We start from the raw sequence: 17017 nt of genomic DNA on the forward strand, positions 1-17017 counted from the left end.
AGCTCCTGGGCTGCATTCTGGAAAGGTTCCTGTTGTTATTGTGCCCACTTTGAGACCTAAAAAAAATACTTTATGAAGTCTTACCTTTTTGTATGCAAATCTGTTTTTATGGTCACGGGGGCGGGCTGCCTGGCGTCCGTTATTCCCCCTCCTGCCGTTGTACGCCGTCCCCCATTGCTCATTTCCATACATGAGGACGCCTTCCTCATGTAACTGTCCTCCTGAAGTTTTGTGCATGCCTAGTGCCACTCTCGCGGGACTGAGCACTGTGCAAAGTGTGAACGCTTTTGAGGTGATTGCGCAGGCGCGAGATTATGGGCGGCGCTGTGATTGTCATCAGCAGCGTCATCCAAGTACCCACCCATAATCTCGTGCCCGCGCTTCTCACTCTGCCTCCACCGTTATGCGCAAGCACTGGCCATATGAACCACGTTACCTATTACCGTGGGCGCGAGATTATGGGCGGCGCTGTGATTGTCATCAGCAGCGTCATCCAAGTACCCACCCATAATCTCGTGCCCGCGCTTCTCACTCTGCCTCCACCGTTATGCGCAAGCACTGTCCATATGAACCATGTTACCTATTACCGTGGGCGCGAGATTATGAGCGGCGCTGTGATTGTCATCAGCAGCGTCATCCAAGTACCCGCCCATAATCTCGTGCCCGCGCTTCTCACTCTGCCTCCACCGTTATGTGCAAGCACTGGCCATATGAACCACGTTACCTATTACCATGGGCGCGAGATTATGGGCGGCGCTGTGATTGTCATCAGCAAAGTCATCCAAGTATCCACCCATAATCTCGTGCAAGCAGTAATAGGTAACATGGTTCATATGGCCAGCACTTGCGCATAACGGTGGAGTCAGAGGGAAAAGTGCGGGCACGAGATTATGGGCGGGTACTTGGTTAACGCTGTTGATGACAATCACAGCGCCGCCCATAATCTCGTGCCTGCGCAATCACCTGAAAAAGCGTTCACATGCGCAAATCTTCGGGAGGACAGTTACATGAGGAAGGCGTTCTTGTGTATGTAAATGAGCAATGGGGGACTGCGTAAAGCGGCAGGAGGGGGAATAACGGACGCCAGACAGCCCGCCCCCGTGACCATAAAAACACATTTGCATACAAAAAGGTAAGACTTCATAAAGTATTTTTGTAGGTCTCAAAGGGGGCACAATAACAACAGGAACCTTTCTAGAAGCAGCCCAGGAGCTGCAGAGGGGAATCTATTACTTTTATTGTGAAATTTCTGCTGACATGTTCCCTTTAACTGGTAGGGCAGCCAGGATAAAGCAGAGCTGAAGTTGTTGGGAAGCTAGGACCCAGCAGCTCCACTGGCAGGAGACCACTGATCGGTAAGCTAATAGAAGCCTGCAGATGCCACTCTGCATAGGTTATACTGGCCAGTGCTATCTGCAGGAGAGAGAAGTGCTGATTGCACGGTCTCCTCAGCGTCCTGACTCCCCGCGTGTCTGCAGCAGTGAGAAGCCGCACACGGGGAATCAGAGAACAGCTGCAGAGAAACGCAGGCTCCAGGACTGGGGGGGTCGGCTCTGGGGGAGGGGGGGTCGCTCTGCTGCAGGGAGGGGTCGCTCTGCTGCAGGGGGTGATTCATACCTCAGCAGCAGTCACAGGAGTAGGTGCGCGGTCGGCTCTGTAATGAATAGAAGGGAGAAACAGCGAGGCGGGGCTACAGTGGGTGGGTGGAGCCCGGGATAAACAGCCTCACGGGCGGGACCCGGGATCAAAGGCTCAGAAGAGGGACTGTCCCGCTGTATCCGGGACGGTTGGGAGGTATGGTTTATGTCTTGTTTAATAAGCTGCTGGACTTTATTTGAACTCTGTGTTCTTCTATGCTACCTCGAATCGAAGCAAAATCAAGGAAAAACCCCATGTTGCTTTATGTGAACTGGGTGCAACCTCACTATATGTACAGTTAGGTCCAGAAATCTTTGGCCAGTGACACAATTTTGGCGAGTTGGGCTCTGCATGCCACCACATTGGATTTGAAATGAAACCTCTACAACAGAATTCAAGTGCAGATTGTAACGTTTAATTTGAAGGTTTGAACAAAAATATCTGATAGAAATTGTAGGAATTGTCACATTTCTTTACAAACACTCCACATTTTAGGAGGTCAAAAGTAATTGGACAAATAAACCAAACCCAAACAAAATATTTTTATTTTCAATATTTTGTTGCGAATCCTTTGGAGGCAATCACTGCCTTAAGTCTGGAACCCATGGACATCACCAAACGCTGGGTTTCCTCCTTCTTAATGCTTTGCCAGGCCTTTACAGCCGCAGCCTTCAGGTCTTGCTTGTTTGTGGGTCTTTCCGTCTTAAGTCTGGATATGAGCAAGTGAAATGCATGCTCAATTGGGTTAAGATCTGGTGATTGACTTGGCCATTGCAGAATGTTCCACTTTTTTGCACTCATGAACTCCTGGGTAGCTTTGGCTGTATGCTTGGGGTCATTGTCCATCTGTACTATGAAGCGCCGTCCGATCAACTTTGCGGCATTTGGCTGAATCTGGGCTGAAAGTATATCCCGGTACACTTCAGAATTCATCCGGCTACTCTTGTCTGCTGTTATGTCATCAATAAATACAAGTGACCCAGTGCCATTGAAAGCCATGCATGCCCATGCCATCACGTTGCCTCCACCATGTTTTACAGAGGATGTGGTGTGCCTTGGATCATGTGCCGTTCCCTTTCTTCTCCAAACTTTTTTCTTCCCATCAGTCTGGTACAGGTTGATCTTTGTCTCATCTGTCCATAGAATACTTTTCCAGAACTGAGCTGGCTTCATGAGGTGTTTTTCAGCAAATTTAACTCTGGCCTGTCTATTTTTGGAATTGATGAATGGTTTGCATCTAGATGTGAACCCTTTGTATTTACTTTCATGGAGTCTTCTCTTTACTGTTGACTTAGAGACAGATACACCTACTTCACTGAGAGTGTTCTGGACTTCAGTTGATGTTGTGAACGGGTTCTTCTTCACCAAAGAAAGTATGCGGCGATCATCCACCACTGTTGTCATCCGTGGACGCCCAGGCCTTTTTGAGTTCCCAAGCTCAGCAGTCAATTCCTTTTTTCTCAGAATGTACCCGACTGTTGATTTTGCTACTCCAAGCATGTCTGCTATCTCTCTGATGGAATTTTTCTTTTTTTTCAGCCTCAGGATGTTCTGCTTCACCTCAATTGAGAGTTCCTTAGACCGCATGTTGTCTGGTCACAGCAACAGCTTCCAAATGCAAAACCACACACCTGTAATCAACCCCAGACCTTTTAACTACTTCATTGATTACAGGTTAACGAGGGAGACGCCTTCAGAGTTAATTGCAGCCCTTAGAGTCCCTTGTCCAATTACTTTTGGTCCCTTGAAAAAGAGGAGGCTATGCATTACAGAGCTATGATTCCTAAACCCTTTCTCCGATTTGGATGTGAAAACTCTCATATTGCAGCTGGGAGTGTGCACTTTCAGCCCATATTATATATATATATATAATTGTATTTCTGAACATGTTTTTGTAAACAGCTAAAATAACAAAACTTGTGTCACTGTCCAAATATTTCTGGCCCTGACTGTATATTATACTCGCACACACATACACACGGTTTCCTGGAAAATAAGACCTATTCCGACAATAGGCCCTAGTAGGAATTTTGGGGCTTTTTTAAGTGTGCTTAAAATATTCCAAGAACAAGACCTAGCTGCGTTTCCAAGCAGTTACAAAAAGTTAGATACAGTTGAATCTTCATCAAATAGACATCCACAAAAGAAAGAAGTGACCTCCATTCCCCAAAAACAAATCACACACGCCAGCTCCCAAACAATTACAGCTGGCAAATGCCAATGGTGGATGTGCTCTCACACAGATCTGCGCTACTGTCAGGCCGCTTGCTGTTCCAGGTGCATTGCACGACAGCTCTCACACACAGATTGGGTACCGGTATCAATCCATGAGTGATACTACTTGCAGAATCTGAAAGCTATGCAGCTTTGTGTAGCCAGGTATAAGGAGATAACAGAGGACTCGGTCTCCTCGACTAGCCCTCAGGCTAGGGGACCCTAGCAGTACCTAATCCCAGAGATACCTCTAGTGTGGTGTCTGAGCTGCCTTCATTGCCCTGCTCCCTCACCCCAAGGGTGGGCTGGGACAGGAGTGGTTGAACCCATAGATGTAAACAAATGGGGAAACCAAAAACTATCACAGAGATAGCCCAAATGAAGATATATAGGGAGGAAATAAAGAGCAGGGAAGAAAAAACCAGACTACCAGAGGATTTCCACAGCACACCAAGCAGCACAAAGTAAATCACCAGCAAGTGGAACACAACAGCACATGGACTGGTTTAGCAAAAACTATAGGCTGCATGGGAAGACAGGCTCCACCATATTAAAAAGGTAGGGAGGGACTGTGATATTGCTCCCCAAACATGTGATCCAAGAGGTAATCAGCAGGCTGCAGTGATTAACTCCTGCAAGTCCAATCATTAATGAGCACATAGCTGGTTGATGCCTCAGCCAGTTTATGCAACTGAGAAGCACCAGAGCAAGCATAGTGTGGAGTGTCAGATTCTGCAGTGTGAACAACGTCAGATCCTACCATGAAGCTTGGCAAGTTGAGAGCCAAACACCGTATGACAATTTGTATGTGAGAGCTCATTCACTTACCAACTCTATTTGTTTAAGGTCTGGTAAGTGCCATTCTTTTAGGGGGTGTCTGCGTTCTTTTGGGGGTAAACTTAGCAGAGCAAATAGAAAAATAAATGTAAGCAGGTAATTTAACCCTTAGTAAATCTGATAACTACGCACCATTATAGGACTGGACCATGAGGACAGCAGATCAGAGAAGACAATGTGCATCTGAGTAATAGGAGCAACACAATGTTCATGTTCCACAATGTTAGGATGATTAGATTTTAATAAATGTGGATTTTGTTTATTCAAGAATAAATGCAGATTGTTGTTCATGGGAAATTATAAGACTTCCCCCGAATATAAGCTCTAGCGCATCTTTCTGGGCAAGATATAATATAAGACCCTCTCATTTTCAGGGGAAAGAGTGATGTCACCAACCCCTCTGCCAGCGTCAGTGATTGGAACTTGCATTAATGAAAAAATCAATATTCATCTCCTAACCCTAAAGAGGGGTGAATATTCATTTCATTACCTAGCTGGCATGTGACTATAAAGTTCGGAGCTCACAGCAGCACAACGGGGCAACATACACCAATAAAAGTTACATATTATGAAAGGGCTGGGCAAGCCCTACTTCAGGGTACTATTAGTATGATGATCCGCAACCAGGGATAATTTTTATGCATAGTCCAAAAAAGGACAAAAAATCCTGCTAGTGCTCATTTTCTAGGTTGGTCTTATTTTCGGGGACAGAAACAAGCACTATAAATGAACTCATAACAAAGAGTATATGTAAATTGTAAAAATGATACAGAAATATTGAGTACAATCTCTAGAAATGAAGTATACAGATGTAGTGTAGGGTCCTCTCACGTCTCTGCCCTTCTACAGTTTGTCCTCTATAGCGTCTGCATATTATTTCACTCCTTCCCCATATAGTGCATTATACATTATCTATGCAAGGCTTGGGATGGATGTGTAGCTTTATGTAAACTTTCCTCATTACAATAACAAGACATGAATCATTGAAGAGCAAGTGAGACAGAATAATGGAGTTTAGTCTCGGATTTATTAGGCAACATAGGAGACAATATGATGGGTGGAGCAGGGCTGGGTCTGAACGCCCAAGCTGGGCACGGAAGCTGCATAACAAAGCAGAAGAGCAAGGAGGGTGGCATATGGGTCACTTCCTACCAAATAATATCCTAACTATCCACAGTATGAATCTATGGACGCTTTATAATGTTTATGTATGATAGTCTAGTGAGTCTGTAATATTCACACTGCGCTCACTACAAACTGATCACAAATATCACAGGTTTACAGTTTCCAGGCATTACAGCAAATGATCCAGAAAATCAACCATAACGTCTGTGCAGATACAGGAACTTACATGTTTTCCCATGATATTTACTAGAATGTCACTCAGAATCCTACAACGGTCATGTCAATATGAATTTACAAGTCCAACCAATCCCTCTGTCGGCTAAAAAGGAGCTCTACCACTGATGTTAAAATGTGGACATTACAAAACTATGTGTGTCATATCACAGGTCTACTACCATCTCCAGTCCATGATATCACAGGTCTACTACCATCTCCAGTCCATCATATCACAGGTCTACTACAATCTCCAGTCCATCATATAACAGGTCTACTACAATCTCCAGTCCATCATATAACAGGTCTACTACATTCTCCAGTCCATCATATCACAGGTCTACTAGCATCTCCAGTCCATCATATCACAGGTCTACTACCATCTCCAGTCCATGATATCACAGGTCTACTACCATCTCCAGTCCATCATATCACAGGTCTACTACCATCTCCTGTCCATCATATCACAGGTCTACTACCATCTCCAGTCCATCGTATCACAGGTCTACTACCATCTCCAGTCCATGATATCACAGGTCTACTACCATCTCCCGTTCATCATATCACAGGTCTACTACCATCTGCCGTTCATCATATCACAGGTCTACTACCATCTCCAGTCCATGATATCACAGGTCTACTACCATCTCCAGTCCATGATATCACAGGTCTACTACCATCTCCAGTCCATCATATCACAGGTCTACTACCATCTCCTGTCCATCATATCACAGGTTTACTACCATATCCAGTCCATCATATCACAGGTGTACTACCATCTACAGTCCATCATATCACAGGTCTACTACCATCTCCAGTCCATCATATCACAGGTCTACTACCATCTCCAGTCCATCATATCACAGGTCTACTACCATCTCCATTCCATGATATCACAGGTCTACTACCATCTCCCGTTCATCATATCACAGGTCTACTACCATCTCCATTCCATGATATCACAGGTCTACTACCATCTCCTGTCTACTACCATCTCCAGTCCATGATATCACAGGTCTACTAGCATCTCCAGTCCATCATATCACAGGTCTACTACATTCTCCAGTCCATCATATCACAGGTCTACTAGCATCTCCAGTCCATCATATCACAGGTCTACTACCATCTCCAGTCCATGATATCACAGGTCTACTACCATCTACAGTCCATCATATCACAGGTCTACTACCATCTCCAGTCCATCATATCACAGGTCTACTACCATCTCCAGTCCATCGTATCACAGGTCTACTACCATCTCCAGTCCATGATATCACAGGTCTACTACCATCTCCCGTTCATCATATCACAGGTCTACTACCATCTCCCGTTCATCATATCACAGGTCTACTACCATCTCCAGTCCATAATATCACAGGTCTACTACCATCTCCAGTCCATGATATCACAGGTCTACTACCATCTCCAGTCCATCATATCACAGGTCTACTACCATCTCCTGTCCATCATATCACAGGTTTACTACCATATCCAGTCCATCATATCACAGGTGTACTACCATCTACAGTCCATCATATCACAGGTCTACTACCATCTCCAGTCCATCATATCACAGGTCTACTACCATCTCCAGTCCATCATATCACAGGTCTACTACCATCTCCAGTCCATCATATCACAGGTCTACTACCATCTCCATTCCATGATATCACAGGTCTACTACCATCTCCCGTTGATCATATCACAGGTCTACTACCATCTCCATTCCATGATATCACAGGTCTACTACCATCTCCTGTCTACTACCATCTCCAGTCCATGATATCACAGGTCTACTACCATCTCCAGTCCATCATATCACAGGTCTACTACAATCTCCAGTCCATCATATAACAGGTCTACTACAATCTCCAGTCCATCATATAACAGGTCTACTACATTCTCCAGTCCATCATATAACAGGTCTACTACAATCTCCAGTCCATCATATCACAGGTCTACTACCATCTCCAGTCCATCATATAACAGGTGTACTAGCATCTCCAGTCCATCATATCACAGGTCTACTAGCATCTCCAGTCCATCATATCACAGGTCTACTACCATCTCCAGTCCATCATATCACAGGTCTACTAGCATCTCCAGTCCATGATATCACAGGTCTACTACCATCTCCAGTCCATCATATCACAGGTCTACTACCATCTCCTGTCCATCATATCACAGGTCTACTACCATCTCCAGTCCATCATATCACAGGTCTACTACCATCTCCAGTCCATCGTATCACAGGTCTACTACCATCTCCCGTTCATCATATCACAGGTCTACTACCATCTCCAGTCCATGATATCACAGGTCTACTACCATCTCCAGTCCATCATATCACAGGTCTACTACCATCTCCTGTCCATCATATCACAGGTTTACTACCATATCCAGTCCATCATATCACAGGTGTACTACCATCTACAGTCCATCATATCACAGGTCTACTACCATCTACAGTCCATCATATCACAGGTCTACCACCATCTCCAGTCCATCATATCACAGGTCTACTACCATCTCCAGTCCATCATATCACAGGTCTACTACCATTTTTTGGACCATCATGTGCCGCCCCCGTGCCAGCAGCCGGGCTGCTCAGATCCGGATCCGCATTGGTTCGAGGGGTCTCCGGACTCGGGGGTCGTGCGGCCACTCAATGAAAGGTGGACTATGTACAGGGGGATTAGAAGTTTGTGATGCCACCCACGGTGCGTGGTAAGATAGGGTACCACCACTGCTTTTGGGGACGCCCGGTGGCGGTGGTAAGGCAGCAAGGTGTTTAACCCCTCCGTGGGTAGGGGGTTTCTGCCCCGGGAGCCCGGTGATGGTGGTGAAGGGGAGCTGTGGGCTGTTGGCCTGGGAGACAGGGAGCAGAGAAACGTACAGTGGTTGTCATGGTGCTGGATGAGGCTGTGCTGATTTGTGAGGTCAATGAATCAACCCTATCGGGCCCTCCTGGTGCCGTCTACCAGCACAGCACTGTCCAAGGTCCTGGCAGTCTTTCTCCTGTAACAACGGGTGGAAAACGGTTCAACAAGGAGGGCGCAGTCTACTTGTAAAAGAACTTGTCTGTCACCTTCCATCAGGAACCCTTCAGCTGGTCCCTGACAGCCTCCTCCATTTGAACACTGGAGAACGTTCAACAAAGGTGACAGTCCATAAACAACTTTGAAAACTTTTTATGAACTTGCGGGTAAAAGTACCGACTGCTCCGCAGCCGGGGTTGCATAGCCCTGGTGCTCCGCCTCTGAGGATTGGCCCGGTGATGCGGCCGGGTCTGGTCTGGCCTGGCCGGTGTTTGGATGACCGCTGCCGTGACTGGAATGAGGGTCGTGGTCTGGATCTCTGCAGCTGGAGCTTCTTGTACATGCACTGATGGTTCCGCTGCCGGGGTTGGTGTGGGCATTCGGCGTTCACTGAGGACGGGGTAGTTGATGGTGGAGCGCACCTCGCGAGCAGGGATGGTCCGGATCCCTTAGCCGTTGTGGCCGGATTTGGGCAATCAATAGGGACTGGGTAACCGCTTACCCTCTCTTCACGTGGGATTTCAATCTCACGGGCTCGCACCGCCAAGCTCCTCATCTCTTCCCTCCAGTGGTTCAGTATAAACAGGAACTGCGTCTGCATTCTCCTGCACAGCTGCTCCGTTTCCTCCTCTATCCATGTCGCGGTCCCAGGGACAGCATGTTCTGGTGACCAGTCTCGTTCCTCCATCTTGCCACTGCGTCTTCCAGGAACGTTGTTGCAGAGTCCTGGCGTCCCTGCTCCACTTCCGCTAGTAACACATTCTGGCCCTCCCCCTCGGTCTTTTCGCAGCACCCTTTCGCGTGCTGTGGCCCTCTGGGAACTTCCGGTTCCAGCCTCACACGCGAGACGAAGGGTGGGGCTTAGGCTTCGCGCGCTTTCTCGGGGAAGACAGTGTTTTGGCGCGAAAAGATGGCGAACAATGGCGGAATTGGCGGGAAAAGGACTCTTGACTCACGGTTTTCGATTTTCAAGGTAAGTCTCCCAGGTAAGTGGGTCCTGCTCGTATCCTGTTCGTGACGCCAAAAATTGAGGTGTGCCGCCCCCATGCCAGCAGCCGGGCTGCTTGCATTCGGATCCGTGGTGGCTCGAGGGGTCTCCGGACCCAGGGGTCGTGCGGCCACTCAATGAAAGGGGGACTATGTACAGGAGGATTAGAAGTTTGTGACACCACCCACGGTGCGTGGTAACATGGAGTACCACCGCTGCTGTTGGTAGGGGAGCCCGGTGGCGGTGGTATGGCAGCAAGGTGTTTAACCCCTCCGTGGATAGGGGGTTTGTGCCCCGGGAGCCCGGTGATGGTGGTGAAGGAGAGCCGTGGGCTGGAGGCCTGGGAGACAGGGAGCAGAGAAACTTACAGTGGTTGTCGTGGTGCTGGATGAGGCTGTGCTGATTTGTGAGGTCAATGAACACACAGGCTGTGATTCAACCAAATGTCCTGCAGTACCGCTGCCGCTGAAGGGAAGCACGTCTAGGTGACCGTTCCCAGTGAAGGTACTAGTGTGCTTTGGTCTAGTCCGACCCTCCGGGAGCCTCCACTTCCACAGCCCCTCACTCTCTGAGGCTACTCTCTCATGCTGTCTGGGTGCTCCAACTCCCGAGCCTGCTCTCCTCCCTGAGAGCTACTTGAGAGCCCTTTGCTCTCTTTGCTCCCCTGCCGACGACTGCCCAGTCACCTCCCACCCAGTCTGCTTGACTCCAAGGTGGAACGGCCCCTTCTCTACTGGACCTCCCCACTGGTGTGTGTGTGACTGAGATCTACATGCTGGTCCTAGTACATCACTGGGTGGCACCTGGAACCAAGGGAGAGATGGATGCTGCACGGAAAGGAAAATTGTGCAACACCCTGTGACGACTTGATAGGCCAGGGCGTCACAACCATATCACAGGTCTGCTACCATTTCCTGGATTATTATATCACAGAGTTAATACCCTCTTCTGTCCATCATGTAGCAGATCTACAACCATATCCCACCCGTATAACATGTCTGCAGCAATAACTAATTTATTGAAACTGGGTAGTGTTAAGTAACTGTGACTCAGTTCACCAATATATTGTCGTCAGGAAGGTGACTGTTCCTATTAGGCCTCTTGTCACCAGTTTATTATGGCCTAGAAGGTGGACACCCTGTTTAGGTCTCTCGTCACTGGTGTATTGTGGATCAGGACCATGGTTTATCATGGTGAGGTTGGTGATTGCTTTTCTTAGGCCTCTGGTCCCAATTGTATTCTTGTCAGGATGGTAAATGCACCACCTCTGGTCACTAGTGTATTGCAGAAAGGATATTGTTCGCCCTGTTGCCCTCTGGTCACCAATCTATTGGGGTCAGGAAGGAATATGCTCCACTCAGGTAGCTTTTTATTGTGTTATGGATGATATTCATCCTCTTTGGGATCTGTTTATCAGTGTATTCTGGTCAGGATGTCGGTCATTCTTCTCATGTGTCTTGGCTCCAGTGTTTTGTCATTAGGATGATGGGCACTATTCTCAGGCCTTTGGCCACCAGTGAATCGGGGTGAGGATGGATGACTGCTGTTCTTAAGCCTTAGGTCACCAGTGTATTGGGGTCTGGGTGAGAGACACTCCTCTCAGGCCTCTGGTCATCAGTGCATTGTGGTCACAAGTGTGGATGATCCTTTATTGCCTGTGGTCTCCAGTGTATTGTGGTCATGATTGTGCATGCTCCTCTCAAGGGGGCTTTACACGCTACGATATCGTTAATGTTTGGTCGCCGGGGTCAAGTTGTTAGTGACGCACATCCGGCGTCATTAACGATATCGCAGCGTGTGACACTGACCAGCGACCTTAGGCGACCTCAAAAATGGTGAAAATCGTTCACCATGGAGAGGTCGTCCCAAAGTAAAAAATCGGTAAGGGTTGTTTAGCGTTGTGCTTCATCGCTCATGCGGCAGCACACATCGCTATGTGTGACACTGCATGAGCGAGGAACGTCTCCTTACCTGCCGCCGGCCCCAATGAGGAAGGAAGGAGGTGGGCGGGATGTTACATCCTGCTCATCTCCGCCCCTCTGCTTTGATTGGCCGGCCGCTTAGTGATGTTGCAGTGACGTCGCTGTGATGCCGAACGTCCCTCCCCCTTGAAGGAGGGATTGTTCGGCAGTCACAGCGACCCCGCCGACCAGGTAATTATGTGTGACGCTGAGTAGCAATAATGTTCGCTACGGCAGCGATCACAAACAATCGCATGCGCGATGGGGGCGGGTACTTACACGGTCGCTATCGCTAGAAATTGCTAGCGATATTGCTACCGTGTAAAGCCCCCTTAAGGCCTCTGGTAACTAGTGTATTGGGGTCAGGATTATGGATTCTCCTCTTAGACTTTTGATCACCAGTATATTGGAATCATGATGGCAGGAGCTTCTCTTAATCCTGTACCAGTGTATTGGGGACATGATGCGCATGTTCCTCTCAATCCTCTAGTCACCAGTATATTGAGGATAGAATGGTGAATGCTCCTTTTCGGTCTATGATCACCAGTGTTTTGGGGTCAGGATAGTGGATTCTTCTCTTAGGTCTCCAGGAATGTGTAATTCGTCTATGTTTGTATTATGCAATGACCAAAACTAAAGCCAGGGGCATGAGGACTCCACGCTCAACTGATCACTGGCTATGTCATCACACCTGTTCTGAGGCAGAGCCTGCCCCTTACTCCCAGCTATGTGTCTGAACTGGCCCACCTGAGGGCTCCACCTGTATCGTCCCAGACAGGTGAGTCTCCTGCTCTTGGGGAATGTGGCTGTATTGGTGTGATTAATACACAATGCCTCAAAGCTTCACACACCCTGAGAGGAGACAGTCACCAGGCCGGTCTGTGCAGCAGACTCTGTTGTGGCTCTTACCTCTTCAGTAGGGAGCTCTGTTCTAATATTGTGCCTGTGCAGATGGTCATATAACATATAAGCAGATGAAAAACACGGTTCAAACCTATGTTTGTAACCCTTTATATAGTTCTATCATAGCGAGTAGTGATGAGCGAGAACTAACATGCTCTGTACTCGTTAAGAGTCGGATGGATGCGACTCGAGCACCCAATTATAATGGAAGTCAATAGGGGACTCGAGCATTTTTACAGAAGATTTCTTGGAAAAATGCTTGAGCCCCCGATTGACTTCCATTATACTCGGGTGCTTAGTACCGAGCATGATAGTATTCACTTAACACTAATAGAAACCCTTTGTATGAGAACTCGCCAAAGTAAACCCGTCATTGTAGACCAATCATAGTTACCACAAGAGGCCAATCATAGTAGACTTGTCGTAGTGAACACAATATATCTACCATAGAAAAACCCATTATAACGACCATAGTAGTCCCATTATAGTCGATATATCATAATGACCATAGTAGGCTTATCTTATTAAACCATGCATATTGATTATAGTAGACTTGTCATAATGACCATAATAGACCCATCATAGTAGACATGGTAGTCTTAGTAGATAATTCATAGTGACCATCATAGACTTGTCAAAGTGTGCACAGTAGACCATTCATGGATTTGTCATGGTGACGATAGTAGATGCCTCATTTTAGATCATTCATAGTGATCCTAGTAGACCTGTCATGGTGACCCTAGTAGAAACGTTACGGTGACTTTAGTCAATCCGTCATGGTGACAATAGTAGACATGTCATTGGGACCCTGCTAGAGCTGTCATTGTGACCCTAATAGACCAGTCATGGTGATCCTAGTAGAGCCGTCATTATGCCTTAGTAAACTCTTAGTAGCAGTTCGGTCATAGAAGACCATTCATAGTGACTACAGTAGACCTACTGTAGTAGACCGATCATGGTGGCCATAGTGGACCCGTCATGGTGACCCTAGTGGACCCGTCATGGTGACCCTAGTGGACCCATCATTATGATCCTAGTAAACTCTTTATAGCAGCTCCTTCATAGTCGACCATTTTTAGTGACCCCAGTAGACCCGCCATAGTGACCCTAGTGGACCCAGCATATGGGTCCCCAAGAGCTCCACTAATGACATTACAGACTAGTGATGATGGGTGAATAGGTTATATTATCATATCATTCTCCTCCAGGCTCTGTAGTGAAGCAAGGTCCTGCCCACCATAGTATCTCCTTATGTGACACAGGGGGCCTGTAGACTCCAGGGCACCACCTATAGTTACATCATTGTGGTACCTGTGTGGCCCTCACCGGCCTCTATGCTTGTCTCACGGCTCCTAAAGCTTTAATTACAGGGGGCGGTGAGGGCTGAGTGTACAAGAAATAACCCCAATCCCATAAAACACCCTCCATACCGTGCGTGACTGCGAGGAGTCATCATACAGCAAGAATAACATCACAGCATGATTCACCCTGACAGCACGCCATGTATCGTCCTCATCCTCATCATAACAGTGACAAAATCATCAGAAGGGTAATAATATATATCCAGTCATCAGAAGGACGAGCATCCGGCCATACATGTATACAAATATATCCAAGTACACACATACATATATAGTGTACCAGGGAAACACAGGGGTCTATGTTGGGGGTATAGGAATATATGGGCCCACTCTGAGTGTGTATAATATATATATATATATATATATATATATATATATATATATATATATATATATATATATATATATACATATATATATATATATGTGTATGTAATTTAGTATATTTATTATAATATAGTTATTTATAATATACTTGCATCGGCCATACATATGTGTCTGCACCATTTGTTTACATATATAACTTATTGACATATAGGTGGTCTATGCTGAATGTGTATGTGTGTACTGTTCTTATACAGGGTCTATGCTGACTGTATGTGTATGTATATGTATGTATGTATATGTATATATATATATATATATATATATATATATATATATAATATATATATATATATGTACATATACAGGTCCTAGAGTATACTGGGGTCTTTGCTGGATGTATATTTATGTGGTCATAGAATATATACAGGTGCAGGACATGTGTATGTGTATATATATATATATATATATATATATATATATATATAAAACTAGCGGTCTCTGGATGTGTATTCTATGTTGTGGTCCTATATGGGGTTCTCGGCTGGGTTCACAGTCCATGTACAGCAGTGTTGCCTCCTTACCTGTACAGCAGGTGAGCAGCAGCAACAGCACTGCCCTCCAGAGATCCCCGAGTCTTCCCAGCATTGTATCTGCCCCAGCAACTTTCTGTAGTCCAGTGTGTACCCCAAGAACAGCCAGTACCCTAAAATTCAGGCCACACAGTTCACCCCGGGAGCCGGGCAGAGACTCTTCGCAGGTCTCCACTCTTCTCTCTCACTGTTCAGTTCCGGATTAAAAAGTCGTCAAACTAGTTCCAAAAATGCTAAGCCATTTAGAGGTGTGGAAGAAGAGGAGGAGGAGGAGGGTGGAACCAGGGCGAGGACACGGACACATCTAATCCTAACCCAAAAACCTAAACTGAGCCTAATGCTGACGCTAACCCACTGACCAGTGTGGTAGAAGAGGAGGAGGAGTGCTGAACCAGGGTGAGGACACCGACACCTCTAACCCCAACCTAAAAAACTAAACCTAAATCTGATAACCGTAATGTAGCCTCACAAACTGACCTTGGCCAAGGTGGGTGAAAGCAGGTCTCAGATTATGACATCTTTAAGGCTATGTTCACACACTGCATCTGTTTTCTGAGTGCATCTTGACTGCATCGTTTTCCTGTGGCCCAAAAAATGCATGACTTTTCGCCGCAATTTTACCACGTTAATGCATTTTTTAAAGCAAAAACAATGATGAATAGGATAAGTTATAGCTAGCTAGAATCGATAGAAAAATAGATAGATAATAAATACATAATAGATAGATAATAAGAAAGAACAGATAGACTAGATAGAAAGAAATAACAAAATAGCTCGATAGAGCAATAGCTAGCTTGGCCAGCTGTTTTTTTTTTTTGTATTTTTTTGTTTAAAAAATGACATGGGTTCCCCCCATTTTTCATATTCAGCACAGGAACAGCAGCAACCCTCAGCTGTCTGCTGTACGGTACATTGGCTGGTTATGAAAAATAGAGGGGATCCCACTTTTTTTTTATTTGATTTATTTAAAAAAAAAAATGACCGGGGTCCCCCCCATTTTTCTAAAACCAGCCAAGGTACAGCAGAAAACTGGGGGCTGATATTATTAGTTTGGGAAGGCCCATCGTTATTTTGCCCTTTCCAGCCTAAAAATAGTAGCCGACAACCGCCCCAAAAGTGGCACATCCATAAGATGTGCCAATTCTGGCGATGGACCTGGCTCTTCCTGCTGCCCGGGTGAGGTGGAAAACGGGGTATTAAGGGGTTAATAACAGCCCACAGTAGCTACTAAATCCCAGATTAGTGATGACATAGGCATCTGTGACACCCCCCCATCACTAATCTGTAAATGAAAAAAATAAACACAAACAGCCAAAAAATCCTTTATTTGAAGTAAAGGAGAAAAAGCCCCCTCTTTCACCACTTTATTAACCCTAACCCCCCCTCCAGGTCCGACATAATCCACATAAGGTGCCACTGGTACATATCTGAAGCTCACAGTGAGCGCATAGAACAAGACTGCCCACTGTGAGCTCCATACAGCAACTGAAGTGAGCCGTGCGATAAACGGTGATGTCACTCAGGTTACCCGCGGCCACAGCTGAAGTCCTCCATCTGTGACAGCAAATCACCCGAGTGACTGAAGTGAGCCATGCGATCAACGAAACGTCACTCAGGTGATTTGCTGTCACAGGGACATCACCGCTGAGCGCACGGCTCACTTGAGTTGCAGCCTGAACTTCACAGCAGGCAGTCCTGTTCTATGGCACTCGCTGTGAGCTTCAGATATGTAGCAGTGCTGGAGCATCGTGCGACCTTGTGTGGATTGCATCAGACCTGAAGGGTTGTGTTGGGGTTAATAAAGGGGTGAAAGAGGGGGCTT

General features: G+C 46.5%; 1 protein-coding gene across 1 annotated transcript in view; it reads right to left on the reverse strand.

The window, feature by feature from the left end:
• The window catches only part of NECTIN4 (nectin cell adhesion molecule 4), a 189890-nt gene extending 174500 nt beyond the window's left edge, over nucleotides 1–15390 (reverse strand). The window contains exon 1 of the mRNA XM_075330589.1: nucleotides 15187–15390. Coding sequence (XP_075186704.1) covers nucleotides 15187–15250 — 64 coding nt within the window. The 5' untranslated portion in view covers nucleotides 15251–15390. The remainder of the gene's footprint in view (nucleotides 1–15186) is intronic.
• Nucleotides 15391–17017: the final 1627 nt, after the last annotated feature.

This window comes from Anomaloglossus baeobatrachus, chromosome 12 (assembly GCF_048569485.1).
Source record: "Anomaloglossus baeobatrachus isolate aAnoBae1 chromosome 12, aAnoBae1.hap1, whole genome shotgun sequence".
NCBI lineage: Eukaryota > Metazoa > Chordata > Amphibia > Anura > Aromobatidae > Anomaloglossus > Anomaloglossus baeobatrachus.